At 39.8% G+C, this 18,973-nt stretch overlaps 1 protein-coding gene and 1 long non-coding RNA gene across 2 annotated transcripts in view; both read left to right on the plus strand.

The window, feature by feature from the left end:
* LOC134018340 (glutamate receptor ionotropic, kainate 1) overlaps positions 1-13,683 on the plus strand; it is a 75,485-nt gene extending 61,802 nt beyond the window's left edge. Inside the window, exons 14-16 of the mRNA XM_062458238.1 lie at positions 3,507-3,724; positions 12,547-12,772; positions 12,942-13,683. Of these exons, the coding sequence (XP_062314222.1) occupies positions 3,507-3,724; positions 12,547-12,772; positions 12,942-13,231 (734 nt within the window). The 3' untranslated portion in view covers positions 13,232-13,683. The remainder of the gene's footprint in view (positions 1-3,506; positions 3,725-12,546; positions 12,773-12,941) is intronic.
* LOC134018344 (uncharacterized) overlaps positions 1-15,838 on the plus strand; it is a 223,098-nt gene extending 207,260 nt beyond the window's left edge. The window contains exon 2 of the long non-coding RNA XR_009929925.1: positions 14,719-15,838. This is a non-coding gene — a long non-coding RNA (uncharacterized LOC134018344). The remainder of the gene's footprint in view (positions 1-14,718) is intronic.
* The last annotated feature ends 3,135 nt before the right edge of the window (positions 15,839-18,973 follow it).

An 18,973-nucleotide genomic window follows, 5' to 3' on the forward strand; every position in this document is an offset into this window, starting at 1 on the left:
GTGGGATGAAAGTAAATATCTGGGTTAGGGTTATATATATAAATAACTAGTGCTAGTCAAACGATTAAAATATTTAATCGCGATTAATCGCATTAATGTCATAGTTAACTTGGAATTTATCGCAATTAATCGCAAATTTTTAGATTTCTTTTTGTCCCATAATTTTTTCTCATTTTAATGCTCTTATCAACATGGAAAAGTGGATCGGCTTGCTTAGTGCAAATGTTTTTTTAAATTGAAAACAAAATTGCAATCGCCTGGCTTTGACGAGGGGGTGGAGAATTCGCATCAGCTGTGTGCTTGGCCATCAAGTGGTATTTCAGACTGGACGTGCTGCGATGATAGCTCAGTTCACAACGACAAAACACACAGATCACTTTGGTCTTGTCAATGGAACTATTTGGCAACTTTTTAAAAGTAAACTTTCCATTCAGAAACTTATTGGGGCGGCTGTGGCTCAGGGGTTAGAGAGGGTTGTCTGTTAATCACAAGGTTGGCGGTTCGATCCCCGACTCCTACTAGGTCATGTGCTGAAGTATCCTTGAGCAAGACTCTGAACCCCAAGTTGCTCCCGATGGGCAGGCCGGTGCCTTTCATGGTAGCTCGCTGCTGTCGGTGTGTGAGTATGAATGGGTGAATGAGAGGCAAACATTGTAAAGTGCTTTGAGTGCCGCTAAGGTAGAAAAGCGCTATATAAATGCAGTCCATTTATTGGCATCTATTTCGGCGTCTCGTGCTTGCCATCCACTCAAAACGTAACGTTAGCCTACTACTCTTTAGCCGGCTCGCAAGCCCAAACAAGTGTGTGCGGCGTGCCTGTTGTTTTGTTTCCGGTCTAGCTAGATCCGGTGTGGTGTTGTAGTTTTTCTAACGTCACTGGTTGTTGCAACAGCATGTGAAAAAAGCTGAAAAAAGTTTGCTAGGCCAAAAATAACGTTAATCTTGCGATAAAAACATTTACGCCATTAAAATGGGTTTGCGTCAAAGTTATTTTAGTCATCTATTCATTTTGTTCAAGATGTGAAAAAGTTATTGGCATACATCTAGTCCAAACCATGACCTTCGGCAGTGTTTTGAATTCATACATAAGCCTACATTCAAATGACATTTTCACTTGCTGCCACGTTCTTTTCAACCTCCTGTTGAGAATATAGGCCAGTGATTACTGTCAAAACGGTTTTGGACACCACAAATTACGCTACTTATCAGTAAATGCATAAGTTATGTTAGTAAATAGCCTAGGTAGGCCCCCACTCCATTAATGACTCTCGCCTGGCCAACGACCTGAACGAGTTCTACTGTCGCTTTGATAGACAATTGGACTGTCCTGACCCACACCTGCCCACCCCAGAGGCCCCCTCCCCCAGACATCCCAAGTCTCCCGGAAGTTCCGGGAGTCTCCCGCATTGCAATAGCGGCTCCCTGACGCCCGCAAATGCTATACAATCTCCTGTAAATCTGGAATTTTGTATTTAGAGTGAGCGAGAAACTGTCCAATGGTCATTTCTGGTGGAGACAGGTGCATATCGCGCATCCTGATTGCGTCCAGGGGGGGTGGGGGTGGTGTATGTGCTGGTTGAAGGGGAACATCATGCGTCCGGATTGCGTCCCGGGGGGGGGGGGGGGGGGGGGCACCTCCCGGAAATGAGTCTCTGCAAGTTGGGATGTCTGCCTCCCCCCACCACAGAGACAATTCTTTCCATTCAAGAGGGAGAGATCCCTGTAACCAAAAAGCCACAAGGCCAACAGGACTTAATGACTACAGACCCGTTGCCCTGACCTCTGTGGTAATGAAGTATTTTGAGCGCCTGGTGCTGGCACACCTCAAATCCATCACATGCCCTCTTCTGGACCCCCTGCAGTTTGTCTACAGAGCTAACAGGTCTGTAGATGATGCAGTAGACATGGTCCTCCATTTCACCCTCCAGCCCCTGGATCCTATGCCAAGATCCTGTTTGTGGACATCAGCTCTACTTTCAACACCATCATCCTGGCTCTGCTACATGACAAGCACTCCCAGCTGAATGTGCCTGACTCCACTTACAAGTGGATCACTGACTTCCTGTCTGACATGAAGCAGTGCGTGAATCTGGGAAAACACATTTCTGACTGCCGATCCATCAGCACCGGATCTCCTCAGGGTTGCATCCTATCCCCTCTGCTTTTCTCCCTGTACACCAACAGCTGCACCTCCAGTCATCAGTCCGTCAAACTCCTGTAGTTTGTGGATGACACCACCCTCATTGGGCTCATCTCTGGTGGGGATGAGACTGCCGATAGTGGAGATGGTTGTGGACATCAGGAAAAACCCAGCCCCACTCAGCCCTATCACCCTGGGTGACTCCCGAGTCAACACTGTGGAGTCCCTCCCCTTCCTGGGCACTATTGTCTCCCAGGACCTCAAGTTGGAACTGAACATCAGCTCCCTCACCAAGAAAGCACAACAGAGGATGTACTTCCTGTGGCAGCTGAAGAAGTTCAACCTGCCAAAGACAATGATGGTGCACTTCTACACAGCCATCATTGAGTCCATCCTCACCTTCTCCATCACCATCTGGTACAGCTTCCACTGCCAAGGACAAGAGCAGACTTCAGTGTATCATCCGCAATGCTGAAAAGGTGATCTGCTGCCATCTGCTTCCACGAGGACTTGCACGCCCCTAGGACCTTGCACCCTGGACAGATTTATCTTATTTTATATTTTGTATTTTTACAAAATATTTTTGTATTTTTTTTACATTGTTTATTATCGATGAATTATTATTTAATTATTTAGAACTGTTGTAGATTTTCTATTTAAGACTCTTATATATCGTATCTATTTATCGAATGCACCTTCCTGACATAGTAAATCCCTTGTTTGTGTAAACTTACTTGACATTTACCTAAGCGAGGCTATTTTGTGTAAGCGCAGATTTCGTTAGCGACGTTGATGGAACACCCCCTTGGTGAGGTCTAAATGGGAGACGAATGATCAACTGATTAGTCGGGAGTAGTTGTAGTAGTAGACATAAATATAAATATATATAAACGTGTCCGTAATATACAGTTTAATTTGAATAAAACAGTGAACAGTAAGAAGGCAATGCAGACTTTACATTACAGGTGATGATTTACCAAAATTATTGGATTTTATAGGTTATATGTTATGATGATTGGAGACATGGTGTAATGCTGATCTTGGGAGTTCAAAACGTTTTATATTTAAAAAGGCAGATCTCTGCCATCTGCTATTATAACAAACACACCCACATGAGTTAATGAGTTCAAAATGTCTACTTTCATGGAATGACCCTGCTACAATGCTGTTACTTCAGCTTGTGTAATAGCTTTGTACTGGAATAAACCTTGTCTTTACATCAGCTGCCGCTCTGTCCATGACTAGTTTTTTTAGGACCATTTCTAGCTATGCTTATTGTGAAAAGGTCACATGTTTTGAAAGTTCAGGAATGTTATTCAAATCATCGTTGCTCCAGGTCTCTCACTTTGTTTTGTTTCATGCACAGGATCGGAGCTGATGCCTAAAGCCCTCTCCACAAGAATTGTTGGAGGAATATGGTGGTTTTTCACGTTGATTATAATCTCATCATACACCGCTAACTTGGCTGCCTTTCTGACTGTGGAGAGAATGGACTCACCTATAGACTCTGCAGATGACTTGGCCAAGCAAACCAAAATAGAGTATGGTGCCGTAAGGGACGGGTCCACAATGACTTTTTTTAAGGTAAAACTGTCATTCTCTCAGAAAACAAAGAACGCAAATAAATAAAAAAAATCTTGAAAGCAGACTATATTGGCAAATTGAAGATTGATACAGAAACACTTTAGATGTGCCTTGTTTGGAAAAATAAATTCAGACAAAATAAAACAATAATATGATTGGGGAAGACATGGTAGGAGTATGAAGGTTTGGATTCAAGCTAAATGTTTGTATTGTATCATGTTGCCATCAATATAAAATGCTGTGGAAGATTGGTAGGCAAGATTACTGGCCCAGCATATAATACTTATAATACTTACTCACAGAAAATCTAATCAGGAGTGGTAGATTTGCATGAAGCTGCAATCATAACTGATCGAGGGGATGAAAAGTTCAATAAACAAACACGTTTTTTACTGCATAACAACAGGGTATGTGTGTCCAGAGTGGTAGAAAACACCTGTAGATTCTGCCTAATATAAATACCTGATGCTGAAGTTAATTGTTAACATCGTAGAAAGTATTAAAACATGATCTATTTTATACAGATCTTTTGATTGCAGTAAACACATATTTTTACCGGGTGTGCTTTGCCTTCGGAAAGGGCACAACCTTTGTTCTCTCACATATATATTATTATTATTATTTATTTTTCTTTTATTTTTTTCTTTTAACCTTTATTTAACCAGGAAGTCCCATTGAGATTAACCTGAGATTGAGATTATTATTATTAAATGTTGCCCCGCTAAGGATCAGTCAATATTTGGACTACATAGACAACGCCTGTGTCAAAAGATCCATCTTGGTCTCGATTGCGTTGCTTGTATTTTTATTTACGTTCCGTTGCACGGTTTAGGAGGTTACAAAGTTTTTGTGGCAAAAAGTGTCTTTAGTCAACGAAGGGTACTCAGTGCTAGCCTACGTCACAACGTCGACAGCACACGGTAGCAACGACGCATGGATACAACGTGCATTGATGTGCTGTTGCACGGTATCGTGCCGTGGTGTACTAGCGGCACATGTACATTTAAGCAAATCAAGACTTGCATGTACAGTAAGTAATGTCACAATAAATAATCTATTTTAACTCAGCTTGTGTGGTGCGTTGCTGTCTTCAATGCCACAGCCTAAACTTTATGTCAAAAGACATTCTCATTTCTGCCGCTTTCTCAGTGACATTTGGCCAGCAACAGCAGCTAGCTTGCTCGTAGCAAACTTATTTTAAATTAGCCATTTCCCCCTAAATTAATGTCAAACTTATTTACGTTTTTGGGGGCATATTTTCAGTTAGCAGACGGTAGGCAACTGTTTGAATCGCGATTCCATCTGAAATACTGCCGGTGACAACGTTGTTACAGTAGCTTGTTTCAAAGGGGATTCGCTTGTTTCAAAGGGCGTTCTTAATGAATTATGCAGTACAAGCAGGATAAAAGCTTGAAAATATCACTAGAAGGGAAAAACTTAAGGGGACGGACCCACCTACAACCGACGCAAGCGAGTAGCCTACACCCTACAATTTCCCCAGAAATTGTACCCTCTCTAGTTTTACTTTGTGATATGAAACACAATTGTGAACTGTAATGTACAATATAAGCTGATATTATTAAGGAAGTACATCTACTTTCCGAAACAGTAGTCTACTATTTCACTGAAGCTTTAGCATCATGAGCCTCTGTTGCCCGGGAAACACATACTCCAGCGGTCTATGATGCATCTGTTTTCAATCGTTAAAATAAACTTTCCTCACAAATAAATTTTAAGCATTTATTATGACATTAGTAAACGATTTGTTGGTGAAATTGTCATTATCTGTGGTTTCAAACCAGTGTAGCTCACTGCAACGCTGTAGCCTACCCAAGACACTAGTGAGTAGCTAACAAAAACATCCCCACACCTGTTTAGGAAGTCAAACGTCAAGTCTTTCAATAGGTGAAACTATCTGACTACTAACCTGAACTTCATTGCCACAGCCTAAACTTTGTCAATCTGTTCAAGAAAATAATTAATTTCAGCCTAAACCGTACAACGGAACGTTGAATCGAATTCAACCAGCGCAGTCGCTACCAAGACGAACACAACAGTCTACTAGCGTTAGTACTGTACTGTAGTAATACAATTTACTGGGGCAGCTTCTCCACACGGGGCTATATCGCATTTTGCATTGTTACTGACAATGATCGCTACCAGTGAGCTTTTTATGAATGAGCGATTTTCCACTAAATAAATGTCAAGCTTATTTACGTTTTTGGGGGCATATTTTCAGTTAGCAGATGTTACTGTTTGAATCGCGATTCCATTTTCTACTGCCGGTGTTGTCGGCCAACTGGTTCCCCAGCTGTACATTCACATATCAGTCTTCCACTATCACCTGATTCGTCACAAATTCACAAACATATTACTGGCGATTTTCAAGTCGGATCGCATATTTGCTGCGGCTAATATGAAAGTATAGGCTACGTGCTCACTACATTACATCCATTCACAACAAAATAAATGGAGACAAAATAAAACATTTGCAGGCTTGCATGAAGTGGGATTCGATTGCAGTAGAGCAAAAACACGTATTATACCAAAGCCCATTGCTTTACATTGCAAGCTATTCTAGCTCATAAAAGATAGGCTACATCGTTACATATTTATTAACTACGTTGGCCTTCAGGCAACATCTTGTTTCGGGTTCCCATTGACACTACCCGAATGTAGGCTACTAATCACATATTTGGGGTTGTTTCGAGGCTGTAGCTGTATTTTCTACGACATCACAGCTCCTTCTGACACCACATATTAAAAATTCATACTAACAGTGCGTGTCCACTGCAGCGACGCGATGCGAGCGACAACATGTTTTCCATTCATTTTCAATGGAGCCAGGCGAATCGCTTGCGTGGTGCATTGTGGGTAGCGACGCAACTTCATGCAAATGAGGAGCGATTTTCGCTAGCGATGGCCAGAGTGTTTTCTTGTTTCTCGTAACGTAGCAACCATGGTGAACATTTCTAGCTTTCTAGGTTTCAAGGTGGAGGAGAAACTAATCGTTTGTGTGGCTGCTTACCCAGTCCTGTATGATACATAGCTGTATTCGTACAGAGATGTTAATATAAACGATGCATGGCGCAGGGTTGCCGAAGTTGTTGGTGCTTGTACTTTCAAATTCAGTCTAGTCACATTACGTAACTTCGTTCTGTGGTAACTAGCTAGCTAGCCCGGCTGGAACTCCCTATCGTATCGACAGATTAGCAGAGACTTTGAGTAATATAATAAAAAGTTTTTTACACATGTCAACGTGTATGTCTATTAAACAGTTTTGTATTTTGTATACAAGTTGTATTTTGATCGAAGTTGCGAGTACGTAAACCCAAGTCTGCACACTTGGCCATGACAACTACAACAGTGACTTTAGAGAACTACATTCTACATTAATCTGTTTGAAACGCCCCCGAGCGTGGTGAACTGTTGGAAGGCGAGCGATGGCAAGCGATTCGCGTTGCTACAGTGGACACGCACTGTAAGAACGTCGCTGCTAACCCAGAAAATACGATCAAAATAGCCTACGCGTAACCCTTTGAAACACATGGGTCTATTCGTTTCCTATGCGATTTTGTGTATGGCTGAGTGTTTCTTCGCTATATCTTTTGAAATCAATTCATTTCATAATTGTATATTCTGAACAAATGTAGTGAGCACTACATTACAGCCATTCACGCCATAATAAATGGAAGTTCAGAAAAATAAAGTATTTGAGTGGGATTCGATCCCACGAGCAAAAACACTTCCCTCATTGTAGTCCATTGCATTACACCACAAGCTACTAAAGCACATGGGGACTTTGGTAATTCAGTCAATTCAAAAATTCCCAGAAAACCAAATGTCAGTTTAAGCAATCGTAGCCACAGGCTGGTGCCATGTGATTGGCACAACATAACAGGGAAGCCAGGTAGATGGATGGACTGGAAGGGACATTTGGTTTCCTGAGTTTGTCCTTGGCTTCCTTGTGAATTTAGGTTGGTTGAGGAGCAGTTCTATGGGCACATGTGAAGCCCTCTGTGACACTGCTTGTAAAAAGGGATATTCAAAGGAGATTTGATCATTGTTTATAGTACCCCTTACAAAAAAGAAGTATAACAAGTATTCTAAAATATGGATAGTACACTTTTAGTTCACTTTTGATATACTTTTAAGAATGCTTTGAAAATAGTTCACTTTTGTAAGAAGTATACTTAGAAAATAGTTCACTTTTGATATGCTTAGAAACAGAAAATGGTATACATTTCTTCTGGAGTAGGATGTACGTTTTCTATTATTACACAGCAAAAACCGTCAAAATAATTTAAAAGTACAATACAGTTTACATATTATAGATCCATCTCCTTCTAATTATTCATGTCTAGGAAAGTCTATTATGCATTGCACATTGAATCTTTTTTGTTACTGAAGCTGCAACCTTAATTACTGCCAAAACATTCTGAAACCCTATACTCTTATACTAATAATTATCAATTGGAGTATTAATGGAAAAAACAAAAAAGCTACTTGAGAAAGAAGCAGACAGAAGGGTTGCATTTAAAGGTTATACTGTCAAACTGACTGAAGAATGAAATGACATGAAAAAATGAAGATAGCGTGGCTCATTGGCTGGTCAATTCCCATGATGCAAGGCGGTAAATAGTGTTAAAATTTAATGATAAGTTTGCCGTTTGTTCGAAATACAAATGTGACTTCATGAATTTCGTTTTTTAAATGTGTCTGCTTAGAATGAAGTGTTTTGTTGAGTGGAAATTGTCATTGTTGTGCTGGTTTGCCATTGTAGCCATGAGTTAAATGACTGTTACGTTTCATAAGAAGAGCTGGATTATTACTCTGTTAGTGTCTGCGCAGTAATTAGCTTCTTTCAGCTAAGAATCTGCCGTGTTACTTTGCGAGGCCCCGCCAAGTGACGCAAGCTCAGCGGCGTTTGAGGGGCCCCTGAATATTTAAATATATATATAACTAGATCAGAGTAAATGGATGTTTATGAAGTTTATTCTCAAAGTACTTTCAATAATTCAAAGTGCACTTGAAAGTATTGCGAAGTATACTTATGAGGCACTAAAGGAAGTATAGTTCATGAACTGAAAGTGCACTACACAGGTTACTTTAGAGTATTCCAAGGTATACTTTTAAGTACTTTAGGAAGTATACTTCATGAACTGAAAGTGCACTACACAGGTTACTTTAGAGTATTCCAAAGTATAGTTTTAAGTACTTTAGGAAGTATACGTTATGAACTGAAAGTGCACTACACAGGCTACTTTACAGTATTCCAAAGTAAACCTCAAATACACTATAAGTGTACTTTAAAGTGTACTTTAACTTAACTCTAACTTAAACTTAGAATCGGGCTAGTAATCCGAAGGTTGCCAGTTCAATTCCCGGTCATGCCGACTGACGTTGTGTCCTTGGGCAAGGCACTTCACCCTACTTGCCTCGGGGGAGAATGTCCCTGTATTTACTGTAAGTCGCTCTGGATAAGAGCGTCTGCTAAATGACTAAATGTAAATGTACTAAGTGACCTAAAAAGTGGGCCAATTCAGTTTACATAGTACAAAAATAGTATATAAATAAGTACACTGCTAGTATACTTTAAGTTACATGATCATAGTATACTTTTTTATACTAAGTATACTTACAAAAACATTTTTGTAAGGGACTTCATACAAACATGTGTCATGCTTCACATAATAAAGACAATATGATGGCATTACATGAGTGTTGGTGTGTTTGTTTGACATCAAATACAAATGTATGTATTATAGAAACCTCACAATGTTACCTGGATGCTAGTCACAAATAAATTGGGCACCTTTAGTACTGTGTTGCGGGTAGAATATTACTACATGTATAGGCTAGGCTACTACTCGGCAGTGTTCGCATTTAAGTTGACATTGTCAGCGACGATCTAAGTATTACTTTGCAGTATGTGGTGTCATTAAGAGGCTGTGATATTGTGGTAAATATGGATATATATTGCCTCGAGACAACCCAAAATACGTGATGAGTAGCCTACATTCGGGTAGTGTCTACGGTAGTTATTTCAGAAGAACCAGAACAACAATGTTCCCTGAAGGCCAACGTAGTTAATAAATCTGTGACTGAATTACCAAAATTCCCATGTGCTTCAGTAGCTCGTGGTGTTCAATGATGGATGGATTTTTGCTCGAGGGATCGAATCCCACTCGATAGCGAAGAAACACTCAGCCATACACAAAATCGCATAGGAAACGAATAGACCCATGTTGTGTTTCAAAGGGTTACGCTTAGGCTATTTTGATCATATTTTTGGGGTTAGCAGCGACGTAGTATTAATTTTTAAGTATTAATTTTTAATATGTGGTGTCAGAAGGAGCTGTGATGTCATAGAAAATACGGCTACAGCCTCGAAACAACCCCAAATACGTGATTAGTAGCCTACAGTCGGGTAGTGTCTATGGGAACCAGTTGTTTTAGAAAAAGCCAAAACAAGATGTTACCTGAAGGCCAACGTAGTTAATAAATACGTAACAATTTAACTAATCTTTTATGAGCTAGAATAGCTTGCAATGTAAAGCAATGGGCTTTGGTATAATATGTGTTTTTGCTCTACTGCAATCGAATCCCACTTCATGCGAGCCTGCAAATGTTTTATTTTGTCTCCATTTATTTTGTCGTGAATGGATGTAATGTAGTGTGCACGTAGCCTATACTTTCATATTCGCCGCAGCAAATATGCGATCCGACTTGAAAATCGCCAGTAATATGTTTGTGAATTTGTGACGAATCAGGTGATAGAGGAAGACTGATATGTGAATGCACAGCTGGGGAACCAGTTAGCGTGGAAACCAGTTGGGCGACAACACCGGTAACGTCGTAGAATAATCTTCAAAGGGGGTTCTTTATTAATGAATGAATGCAATATGAGTAGGCTAAATGCCTGAAAATATCACGAGCAGGGAAAAACTTAAAAGGAGGTTTAAGCCATAGAGATTGGGTCAATTTTTACACCGGTCTGCCAAATTTATTCGTTTTGATTCAACTATGAGGCTGCCTCTTGCAGGGGAAATGAGAAGACATCTATTTCATTCTGCACTTCACTGGTATTTTGAGTTGTAAATGAGCAGCAAAAAAATAATAAGTATGCATTTTTATATAAAATATACAGAAATATCAGTTGTAAAAATGTCATTAAAAAACGGACCCCTACAATTTCCCTAGCAATTGTACCCTCTCTAAGTTTTAAAATGTTTCTTTAATATTTGGGTGTGCTTAAGCCTTCGGCGAGAGCACAACCTTTGTTCTCTCACATATATATTATTTATTATTGTTTATTTTCGCCCCCCTAAAACTCAGTCAATATTTGGCCTACATACACAACGGCGGTGTCAAAAGGTTCGTCTTGGTAGCGATTGCGTTGCTTCTATTGGAATTTACGTTCCGTTGCATGGTTTGGGCTTAAGTTAAGTTTTTGTGGCGAAAAGTGAAGCTAACGGTGGCTAATTTGCTAGCCACAGTCACTGACGTGACTAACGTCACTAATGTCACGAAAACACGCGTGACTACCTTTGGCAGAACATTCGTTTCGCATCTGTTAACTTGGGGGATAGCTAGGCTAACTATAGCTTTACTGCAAGGCAGCTGCAGGAACGCCACAAGCAAAGAGGCCAGGGTGATAACTATCTACTCATTTTACTTTGTGATATGACACACAATTGTGATGTGTAATGTACAGTATAAGCTGATATTATTAAGGAAGTACATCTACTTTCGGAAACAGTAGTCTACTATTTCACTGAAGTATTAGCATCATGACATTAGCCTGTGTTGCCCGGGCAACACATACTACAGTGGTCTATGATGTATCTGTTTTCAATCGTTAAAATAAACATTCCTCACATATACATTTTCGTTGTAGGATTTATTCTGACATTAGTAAACGATTTGTTGGTGAAATTACCATTACCTGTGGTTTCAAACCAGTGTAGCTCACTGCAACGCTGTAGCTTACGCGAGACACACTACAAAAACATCTACACTACACAGCTGTTTAGGAAGTCAAACGGCGACAGAACATGTTCGGCACTCCCCTTACTTAAATCAAAAGTCTATCTAACTACTAACCTGAACTTCATTGCCACATCCTAAACATTGTCAATCTGTTCATGAAAATAAATAATTTCAGCTTAAACCGTACAACGGAACGTTAAATCCAATTCAACCAACGCAATCGCTACCAAGACGAACACAGCGATTTTCCATTAAATAAATATCAAGCTTATTTACGTTTTGGGGGGCATATTTTCAGTTAGCAGATGGTACTGTTTGAATCGCGATTCCATCTTCTACTGCCGGGTAACGTCGTAGAATAATCTTCAAAGGGGGTTCTTTATTAATGAATGAATGCAATGAGTAGGCTAAATGCCTGAAAATATCATGAGAAGGGAAAAACTTAAAATGACGTTTAAATCATAGAGATTAGGTCCATTTTTACACCGGTCTGCCAAATTTATTCGTTTTGTTTCAACGATGAGGCTGCCTCTTGCAGGGGAAATGAGAAGACATCTATTTCATTCTACACTTCACTCGTATTTTCAGTTGTAAATGAGCAGCAAAAAAAGATGCTTTTAAATCTATGTCATCTTTTTTAAATAATAAGTAGGCCCTATGCATTTTTATATAAAATATACAGAAATATCAGTTGTAAAAATGTCATTAAAAAACGGACCCCTGTGCAACCGACGCAAGCAAGCACACCCTACAATTTCCCCAGAAATTGTACCCTCTCTAGTTTATTGTGCAATGTAAGTTGCAGTCATATGCTTCCTGTCATTTCCCAGAAATCAAAGATCTCCACCTATGAAAAGATGTGGGCGTTCATGAGCAGTAGGAAGAATACAGCACTGGTGAAGAATAACAGGGAAGGGATCCAGAGAGTCCTCACCACAGACTACGCTCTTCTCATGGAGTCCACCAGCATCGAATACATCAGCCAGCGCAACTGCAACCTCACTCAGATTGGTGGCCTAATAGACTCCAAGGGCTATGGAGTGGGAACTCCCATTGGTAAGTTGGAGAGGTCATCTGCTTAACAATATTTTGAGGAGGAAGTAGTATTCCTGTAATTCTACACATATTTTCACGTAATTAAGAAACCTATGTTCATGAGGTTAACATTATCAGTTGAAATAGTAATACATCAGTTTTCTCATACACACATGGACTACATTTTTAGGTTCCCCCTACAGAGATAAGGTGACTATAGCCATTCTTCAGCTCCAGGAAGAAGGGAAGCTTCACATGATGAAGGAAAAGTGGTGGAGAGGTAATGGCTGCCCTGAGGAGGACAGCAAAGAGGCCAGCGCCTTGGGTGTAGAGAACATTGGAGGGATCTTCATAGTCCTGGCTGCTGGGCTAGTCCTCTCAGTTTTTGTAGCTATTGGAGAGTTTATATACAAATCCAGAAAAAACTTGGACATTGAGGAGGTGAGTGTTGGTCAGTGTGAGTGGCACAATAAGTATTAACACATTGGGTTAGGGTTAGTTATATAATTAATGTTGTCCTAATCCATTACACAGTTGCTTTTAAGATTTTTTTTAATGGACAATTGTTTTGTCAGATCAACAAATGTCGAATATTGAACTGCAGTGCTACAATCACACTTTATTGTAGATTAGTGTTTGATGTAGTTTTATTTAGAAAAACTATGTGCATTTACTCTTGATTGGAATAATACCTTTTAGATCCTGTTTACGTCACAATTTTTCGACTTAGAAAATATATTACTTCTTGGCCAAGGTTTTCACAATACAGTTTTAAATGTGTTTATTGTGAAACAAAATGTAATGGTAGTGATGGAATTAAGAACAGAGGCCTGTTCCATGAAGAGAGTTTACTGAATAAGCCAAACTTATGTCAGTTAGTCAGACTTATTTCCAGTTGATTCGGTTCCATAAAGCCAGTTTAATGTAGTTCGAACTCAGTTACCATGGCAACTTCTGCTGCAAAACTAAACTGGAAGGCTAACTGTGAGGCTTAGCCCATGTTGTTGCTTAACCAGACATTCCCGTAACACTGACCCAACCGGAAAACGATGATTCACCACAGACTTTCTGGCGTGATGCCATATTTAACTTGTTTTTAACCTATCAGTAAAACATTTACATATATCGAAAATCTGCTTCAGTAAATAAAACATTTAGGCTATGTGAGCGTGTGTATGGTAATCGTTATTACTTCCACTATATTACTGCTCAACTGTGACAGCATAACAACAAAGGAAACCAGAGACAAGGCTCGAAATAAAGAAAAAACTGTTTTTGTGCATTCTTCATTCAATACACAGCATTACAGGGGATACATAATTTAACAGGTCCATCCCCTCCCCCCTCTTCGTTCCTCCCTTCTTCCCTTTTGTAGCCTCCATCCGGACCTTCAGGGTAAAAATAGTCATTAGTGAAATCCTTCCCAGCTGGTCATTCTGGCGACACCTTTACTCTGCCTTACTCTCCCTTATAGGGCGTAGTAGGCCTATTTCCTCTCACAGCTAATGCATTAAAGATCCTGTAAAGTGGAATTGAAAATTAGTTTTAAGTTCATCACACCACAGAATAAAGTGTTGTTAACTACCCATCCAAATTCGAATGAAGAAAAAACACAGACAAGTTTGTTAAATTAGGCTTTGAAATCGTGAGAAAATCAGCAGTCTTCTCTGCTTGAGACTGGGGGGGCATGTCACCTGAAGGAGCTGAATCGCCGCCCTCTCGAATTTATTGAATTTAGCAACAACAGCAACGCTAGCTAAATCAATTGCAGATATCAGAACAGACCTACCTGCAGTCTCTGAGTGTTTTATGTATTAATTACTTTGTCTTTGCATCATACCAGCGGAGTAACAGAATGCAACTGTCTGTGATCTGACGTAGATAGGTCGCTGTGACGTAGATCGGTCGGGTTTTGGCTCCGCCTATACAAAACCTGAGCTGAAAACGGAAGAGAAACTGTTCAAAAGTTTTTTGCGCTTTGCACATGCTTTCAGGAACTCATTTCACATGTATATTATGTACTGAGAAGCAAATCATGTAATTTGCTTTACAGGATCTTTAAACACTGTTGAACAATGATTTCAGAATGATACAAACCCACGTTTTACTTATGGTAGTTTGTGAAATCAAATTTTTTGGCTGATGCTACATAAAATATGCCTCCATTACCCCAATAGAATGATCATAGCTACATAAATCATGTACAATTGCAAAAACAAACCTAAATCCATGCCTCTTTCCTCCATTTTCCCCAATACAAAAACCATGTTAAAAAGTCATTATTGGTTAATTGTAGGCTATTTATTAACAATTCTTAATAACAATGTTAAAAAAAAGTCTACGTAGATTAGTTTAGTTTAGTGGGCCTATGGTTTTTCTAATCAATGAATTAAAGGTCTCTAAAAAACGACCTCAACCTATGTATTGTTCTGTCAATCATGGCGTGTCATTTTGATGAGGTGGTGGATGCGGGAGCTGTCATAGTACGCACCTTAAAGAGAAAGTTATTTCGGGGAGAAGGCATGTGCCATGGTGGATCGATATGATTTTCTACCTCTCGGGTTGCTTAAGAATATGGTGCACCCACAATAATCTTGACTACCTGAATCTGACTCAAATTAGTCGGATTGCGTGAACTAGAATTGGCCTTTATGGAACCGCTTTAGCCCCGACTGACTTGTTAGGTTAATTCAAATCAGGATTGGGAATCTAATCCCATCTTGTTTGAGCGGCCTATATGGAACAGGCCCCTGGAAGATAGTGGAGCTGAAGAAACACCATATTGTAAACAGTTTGATCATAAATACACAATAATTAGTTAATTTTTATCCAGGTATTTTACACGATAACAGTGCTCATTACTACGTTTGCATGTTTTGATTAATAGCAAAATATATTTTTAATTAGTTAATGCTTGACACAAGTCAGTTTTTAAAAATTCTCAATGGATCAGAGATCTTTCAAGATCTCTCTTTGCTATACATTGGGTTGCTTTGATTGTGTATACTTATTTTTTGCTTTTGTATCATTTGATGCATGTAAAAGTGTTGGTATAAAAATATGTAAGATAATTTGATTTGTCTTTCATTTGTGTCTGTCTTGATTTAGTTTGGATCTGTTTTGTACTGACATTTTTCATTCAATCTGCGGGTTATTTGTGTCAAATCATGCTACAGTATGTAGGCTTAAGCTACGTCACAGTAGCTATTAAAGAAATGATTTTCCCAGCAACTTGATAATTAAAGGCAGGGTAGGCAAGTTTTGCAAAGTTAGCTATTTGAGCTTCTGTTTGACACAATTCAAACCAAAATAACCCACAAAACTACAGTAACGCGCATTGAGTGCAGGGGCAGAGGGACAGGTAGCCCGTCGAATCACTAGTCAGGGTACCCCTTGATGATTGGTCGTGATTATTAGTGTTGCGACGCCCACAGATGCCGGAATTATATAATATTACCGTCAAACCTTTAGATATATTGGTTGCTATCAAGACGTGAAGTTACTTTCTGCAAATATGACAAAAAGTGCTTCTCAACAACATTGCCTACCCTGACATTAAATCCCTGCCCTGTACACTTGGAAGATTGATGCAGCTATGCTTTGTATCCCCAATCAGAGTAGGGCTAGCTACCTAAATTAAGTGAAGAAAATGTAATGTGTGTACAGCTGTGAAATGTTGTCGGACTAAATTACATTTTGTATGGTTGGTTAGGTAGCTAGGCCAAAGCTATGTGCTTATACAGAGCACTGTGCAAGCACCTTTATGTTTGCCTACTATGCATTTAGGAATGTAAAGCTATGTCAAGCTATATCACTAAAGCACCATGGAAACCAAACTACTCTCCTTTGTCTTTTCACATCCAGTTAATATTAAACTAAAAGTTTGTTGGCATCCCACTCCCACCTCCCACTTGTAAATAAGCAAGAAGCATGAAGATTAATTCAACATCAGTTGATGTTGCTAATATTAGCACTATTTACATACTTATTTGACTTCAGATAGCATTCTTGCACGGAACATGTTTAGCCTACATAACATACCACATATAGTCATTCAATCCAAATTAAAATCATTTTAAAGGCATAATTATATTCTGTAATAGAAACTAAGTAAATCTAATTATCCAATAATAAATAAACTTGGATAAGGTAATTGTAAAAAAAAAAGGGAATATATGATTTTGAGATAAGTTGTAGTCACTTCACCCATTTAGCACTGAAATATACTGTACAGTGTGTTGGAGGTGATAGTCACGCAGAGGAATTATTGTTGGATGAATGATGCTAGGCTTGAATAGAAGCTACATTTCTACTGTTCCTACTATTCCCACCTCCAAGTGAATAAATTAAGTTGAGTTTTTGGATTTGAAGTATTGAAGAAAACCAGACCTCTGACAATGACAAAACAACACCAGGCTTAGATCTCAATCATGTCTCTACATGCTCTTATGTTTCTTCCCATTGGCACTTATTTGCTTTTCACAATGTATACTTCATGTTTTGGCTACCCACAATGTTTTTGGGGCTAGCTCATTGTTTATGATCATTGACCTATGCACTTTTGTAAGGCTCTCTCTTGGAAGTCGCTTTGGATAAAAGCGTCTGCTTTTATCTACTGTCATGGTAAATCTTCTTGGATACTGGGTATGTTCTTGCGCATGTTTGGACTATTTACTCAGTAAAACCATATCCTTTGTAAGCGAATACCACTTTGTCAACGTTACCCTTAGTATGAACTTGTACTATACGTTCCAAGGCGATATCAGGTAAAACATGGCTATTTACTCAGTAAGTAATTGTCAGTAATATTAATCTATCAAGCATTGCACAGTCAGTCGGTGAACAAGTTTAAGAAAGCTTTATTGCTTGCGGCCGGCCCACAAGGAAACAAAAACATCACACGCCATTGTGCTACAAAGTTTGTCTGCTAGCATGTTGCGCTAGCTACATTTATTTAACCCTCGTGCTGCCTTCGGGTCACATGACCCAAAGGTTCATAACGAACCATCGTTGTGTTTACCCAATTTCACCCAATACAAAAACAAATAAAAATAATTTTCTTTTAACCATTGCAATGTGGGGGGTCTGAGACAGCCCGACAGTTAAAAGAAAATGCTTCACTTTGTTTTTGTATGAGGTAAATTTGTCGCAATACGACAGTGGGTCACAATGACTGATGGGTCAGAATGACCCGAAGATAACACAAGGGTTAAGCAGCCCCGCTCTTTACAGTCATTGGTTAAAGGCCGCAATGCTTCTGCGTCTCCGCTTACGGATGGGCGGGCGCACGGATACGGACGGATAGACTGCGTTTATGGTTCTCCGTAGGCTGTGTACTGAAAACAATTCACCGCCAGAAGAGTAGGTGGCACAACGTTTTTTTGTAAATTGTCGTGGAGTGTTTATTTACCTAGGTTATCGAGAAGTCGGAGCAAATTTACAAATTAGCCGTTTCATCAATAAAATACGCACATTTTCAGCAACTACACTGCCCATTTCTCGTCACATTTTAATTCAGATGCTGATTTACATGTACTGTTTAGCTGAAATATGAATTGTGAAAACTTACAGCAATGGCGGTCAAAGGATTCTGTTCGTCCTGTTTATCCCGGCAACCCCGCCCCCGCCCTTGACGCAAGCGATTCTTAATACTGACCAATCACAGCCAAGGGGGTCTCCGTAGCTCTCCGTCGCTCACGACGGATAGTTAGAAAATTCAGGAGGTACACGTCGAGCTCTCCGGGGCTCTCCGAGGGCTGACGGAGAGCTCGTAGAGGGCGTTCCTCGGAGAAGAGGGCGTTCCCATGTGTCCGTTTTTCGAAAAACGCAGAAGCATATATAAGCCTTTAGTGTGTGCGTGCGTGTTAAGGCCGAATTATACTTCTCCGACTCCGTTACGGACAGACGGACAGACGGAGTCGGACGGATTGGTTGAATTTATAGTACTCCGAAGGCTGTGGGTGCTGAAAACACTTTATCGAAAAGTCGGAGCAAATTTACAAATTAGCCGTTTCATCAATAAAATAAGCACATTTTCAGCAACTACACTGCCCATTTCTCGTCACATTTTAATTCAGATGCTGATTTAGATGTACTGTTTAGCTGAAATAGGAATTGTAAATTTACAGCAATGGCGGTCAAAGGATTCTGTTCCGTCTTGTTGGTCACGGCAACCCCGCCCCTGACGCAAGCGGTTCTTAACCCTTGTGTTATCTTCGGGTC

This window comes from Osmerus eperlanus, chromosome 4 (assembly GCF_963692335.1).
Source record: "Osmerus eperlanus chromosome 4, fOsmEpe2.1, whole genome shotgun sequence".
Taxonomy (NCBI): Eukaryota; Metazoa; Chordata; class Actinopteri; order Osmeriformes; family Osmeridae; genus Osmerus; species Osmerus eperlanus.